This window comes from Eucalyptus grandis, chromosome 6, assembly GCF_016545825.1.
Source record: "Eucalyptus grandis isolate ANBG69807.140 chromosome 6, ASM1654582v1, whole genome shotgun sequence".
Classification (NCBI taxonomy): Eukaryota; Viridiplantae; Streptophyta; class Magnoliopsida; order Myrtales; family Myrtaceae; genus Eucalyptus; species Eucalyptus grandis.
This window is the reverse complement of record NC_052617.1, coordinates 28,820,377-28,824,426: the sequence shown is the minus strand read 5'-3', so window position 1 is coordinate 28,824,426 and position 4,050 is coordinate 28,820,377. Positions and strand designations below refer to the sequence as shown.

The 4,050-nt window shown below is 42.9% G+C and overlaps 1 protein-coding gene across 1 annotated transcript; it reads right to left on the bottom strand.

Moving 5' to 3' along the window:
* Positions 1-316: 316 nt before the first annotated feature.
* Positions 317-1,101, bottom strand: LOC120294414 (loricrin-like). The gene is made up of 2 exons (XM_039314483.1): positions 839-1,101; positions 317-728 (listed from the first exon to the last, which is right to left on the bottom strand). Exons 1-2 carry the CDS (start codon positions 1,099-1,101, stop codon positions 317-319), a joined length of 675 nt encoding a protein of 224 aa, XP_039170417.1.
* Between the last annotated feature and the right edge of the window lie 2,949 nt (positions 1,102-4,050).

Below are 4,050 nucleotides of genomic sequence, written 5' to 3'. Positions count from 1 at the left end.
ACGAAAAGGTACACCGAAAAGAAGAGAAGCGAGAGAAAAGAAAAGCAAAAAAAAAAAAAGGGAGAAGAAAGAATAGTTCTTGTTCTTCTTCTTTGCGAGGCTTCGCCGTCGACCCCTCACGGCCCGCGCTCGCACCGTCGCGCCTCCACCTCCGCCGTGCACCGCCTCGCCCGCTGTGTGCACCAACCCACGGCGACCCGACGCTGCTCCTTCTCCGCCCGCTGCCGCTGTCTCGCCGCTCTACCGCTCCTCCGCCAACACCGCCGCACCCCGCGACACCGGACCGGAGGCCGAGCCACCACACGCCCGAGCGACTCTACCGCTGCTTCCGCTCCGCCCGTAACCCGCAGCGGCCGAGCCCCCGTTCGTCGTCTCCGAGCGCGCCACCGTCTCCGCCCGCCACCGCCGCTTCGCAAGCAACACCTCCGCAGCCGCGAGCACCAGCAGCTTCGCCCACCACCGCCGCCGCTAAGCCCACCGTGACACTCCCCCCAGCGTCGCCTCGCGTGAGTCTCGCTCCCGTGTGCGCTCGCCGTGCGCAATCCGACCCCGCCGCCCGACACCGGTCACCCCGTGCGAACACCGCCACGCCTCCGCCTCGCACCGCCACGCCTCCGCCTCTGCTCCGCCACGCTTCCGCCGGTCCCCTCGCCTGTAGCCCGCACCGACCCGCGACCACCTGATGCTGCTCCTGCTCCGCCCGCTGCCGTTGGTCGCCGTGCCGGCCTCTGCCCGCCACCAGCAACGTCTACAACTCCACAGCAGCACCCAGCCGACGCCCAGCAGCCCGCGCCGGCGTTGCTCTTCGCCCGAGCACCAACAGCACCATCCCGGACACCTGCAACTAGCATCCGCCTCTGCTCGTTGCTCCGCCGAGTCCACCAGCTCTCCCTCATGAGTTGTTGCGCCTGAGCTGCCCCCACAAAGCCCGCGACGAGCTTGACCAGAAGCCGCTGTTGCGTTGCAACCGCCACAGCCCGACCCCGACGCTAGCGAGTCGCATGCCCTCTCGCTTCTCCCGCACCAGCGGTGGTTGCTTCTTTGCCACTGCTGGTCCGTGTTTGTTGCCACTCGCCGGAGCTCCGGTTGACGGCGAACCATCACCGGCAAGAACCCCACCACCACCGCCACCTTCCTTATCCGCGCCGAGCCTCCATCGTGGTCTACAAAGTACTGCTCGTTAAGGCAAATTTGGAAAAAATTCAAATTAGGTAGGTTTATTATATTTTATTAGGTAGAATTATTTCGTTATGTTATTTTTAATATTTTGTCCCTTTGTTTGAATTAGTCCTTAATGCATGTTTGAAAATCCCCGACGTACCACATAATTCGCAATCGCACAATGATTTTTTATTTCATCTATAAGGCTTTAGATGAAATAATTAATTACGCGGGAATAAAATTGATATTTTGGTCTTTAAGGCTTAAGATCAATTTATTGATTTTATTAGCGAAACAACCATGGAGGATTTGGTATCTTTTAATTGTTTTGTTTATCTCAAAAATACAAAAAAATTGCATTTGCATTCCATGTAGGTTAAAATTAGGTTTATTTCATGTGTTATGGTTTGCATATTAAGAATAGGAATTTTATTTCGAATATAAAAAATAAGAAAATCAAATCGATCACTTTAGGTTGCTAGTTTTAACTTAGGTTCCATGTTTAATTACTTGGCAATTTTTAATTTCGAAATTAATACAAAAACATTAAAAAAAATTAGAATTTTGGCACTCTTTGCATATCATTGCATTTTAGGGTAAAATTTCATATAGTTTAATTCTAGATGATAGTTTTTTAATTAAATGAAACTTTTAGATAGATTGCATTTTAGTTAAGAAATTCTAAATTAGGATAACATTCTAGTTTAAATTAGGATTTGGTTTAACCTCATTCCTAATACAAATTAGATGATATCTTAATTTAGACAGATAATTTTCACATTTTTCTAATTCCGAATTTCATGAAAAATACACAAAAAAGATGTCTTAGAATAAATTAGTTTTATTTTCTAGGATAGATTGCATGCTTATTAAGAAAACACAAAAACATAGCATTTGCATCATATAGTTTAGGCCATATTATCATTCCATGTTAAATTAATAGTATGCATTGCATAAAGCATGATTTTCATTAAAAAAAGTGAAAACCAAAAAGAAGAAATTGCGTGTTAATTAGAAATCATATCTAGGATTGTTGATGTGAATTCTGATTTAACCTTGCAGATGCTTTCGTTGTTACGAGGTAAGTCCTGCAATTTATTCATCGCTTTCTTGGGTGTTAAATTGGTGGTTTGCGCACCTGCATGATCACCTCACATGTTAGGGAGATAAATTAAAATCAATTCAAGCTGCCTGCAAAACATTTTTGAAAATAAAAAAGAATGGTACCGAAAGGCATTAGAGAAATCTAGTGTAACCAAGTCGCCGAACTCACAATCTTTGGTTCGTAGGAGTGAAGTAATTCTCTCATTACTTTACTTGGGTTTCTAATCTACCCACCAAAAATAGATTAGTGGCGACTCCTAATTGAAAATCAATTGCATGTTAAGAACTTACACCTAAGTCGCGAATTGGTATAGGCTTGGGAGAGCCCGAGTTAAGTCTAGGCTTAACAATCCATTAACCTAAACCGTAGGTGGTGCACCTGAAATTTAGGTCGCGACATATGTTTTGGATAAAATCTTTTAAGATAGGAAACGGAATCCTATGAGAAGTCGGCAAAAGAATAAGGGTCTCACTTTTATATATATAGACTTGTCGTTGTGGGTGGTAGAAGGTTGATCATGAAGAATTGGTCTTAAAGCGTCGTCTCGTTGTCGAGTGCTTGGGAGGGATTTTTCTTTGTCGTTCTTGTCCGTGAATTGCATCCAAAAAGATTTAGTGTTCAAACCGATTAGATCTTGTGGTAAGATTTGCATGTAATTCATTCGTGAGATTGAAAGATTATTTCTTGAGGAATTTCATGGCTAAACACTGCGTGCGTTGTTGGGTGTAATTGGGGTTTGGGAAACACCAAGAGAGTGTTTGAGTGACTCAAGTGTGTAATCTCCTTGTATCACTTGATATATGGTGAAATTCATCGCTACTCTCCCCATGGACGTAGGTCTTTACGACTAAATTACGTAAATTCGGTATCTGATTTATTTTCTTCTTCTATCTATATTATTCTTCGATCGTTCGCCTTTCACAACAATTGATATCAGAGCTAGGTTTGGCTAAGTTAAAACGAATCGATGGCGACAGAAGAAATAAAAGTGAGAATTGACAGATTTGATGGGAAGGATTTTAGTTTCTAAAAGATGCAGATTGAAGATTATTTTTACTAGATGAAATTGCACTTGCCCTTATCTGGGGAGAAACCAAAGTCAATGAAGCAAACTGATTGGGATTTGCTAGATAGATGAGCTATGGGTGTTATTCAGCGGCTTGTAACGTCGCGTTTAACATCTTGAAGGAGAAGACCACTACTGATTTGATGCAAGCTCTATCGGATATATACGAGAAACCATTTGCGATCAACAAAGTCTATTTGATGCAACGTCTGTTTAATTTGAAGATGAGCGAAAGTTTGTCAATTGCAGATCATATCAATTAATTCAATGTAATTGTTAGTCAATTGAGCTCAGTTAAGATTACTTTTGAAGATGAGGTATGTACTTTGATTCTATTATCCTCATTGCCTAATAATTGGAATACTATTGTTACTGCTATTAGTAATTCCTCTAGGTCAACAAGTTTGACATTTGATGGGGTTCGAGATTTGATTTTGAGTGAAGACATCTATAGAATAGAATCTGGCGAACATGTATCTATTGCTTTAGTAGGTGAAAATAGAGGAAGATCTAGAACACGTGTGGGTAAGAGTAGTACTAATATGAACAGGCGTAGTTAGTCTAGAACTGCTGATATTGTCTGTTGGAGCTGTGGCAAGAGAAGGCATCTTAAAATGAATTGTCTTAAATTGAAGAATGAGAAGAGTAAAGGAATTATAGTTGATTCTGCAAATAATATTGCAGCTGTAGCAGATAATGTTGATTATGTCTTGTGTAT

Coding starts and splice junctions, on each gene's coding strand:
- LOC120294414 (XM_039314483.1), bottom strand. CDS start 1,101: ATGGTTCGCCGTCAACCGGAGCTCCGGCGAGTGGCAACAAACACGGAC. Junction 729..838: donor GAGGCGGATGCTAGTTGCAG/GTGTCCGGGATG, acceptor GGTGGCGGGCAG/AGGCCGGCACGGCGACCAAC.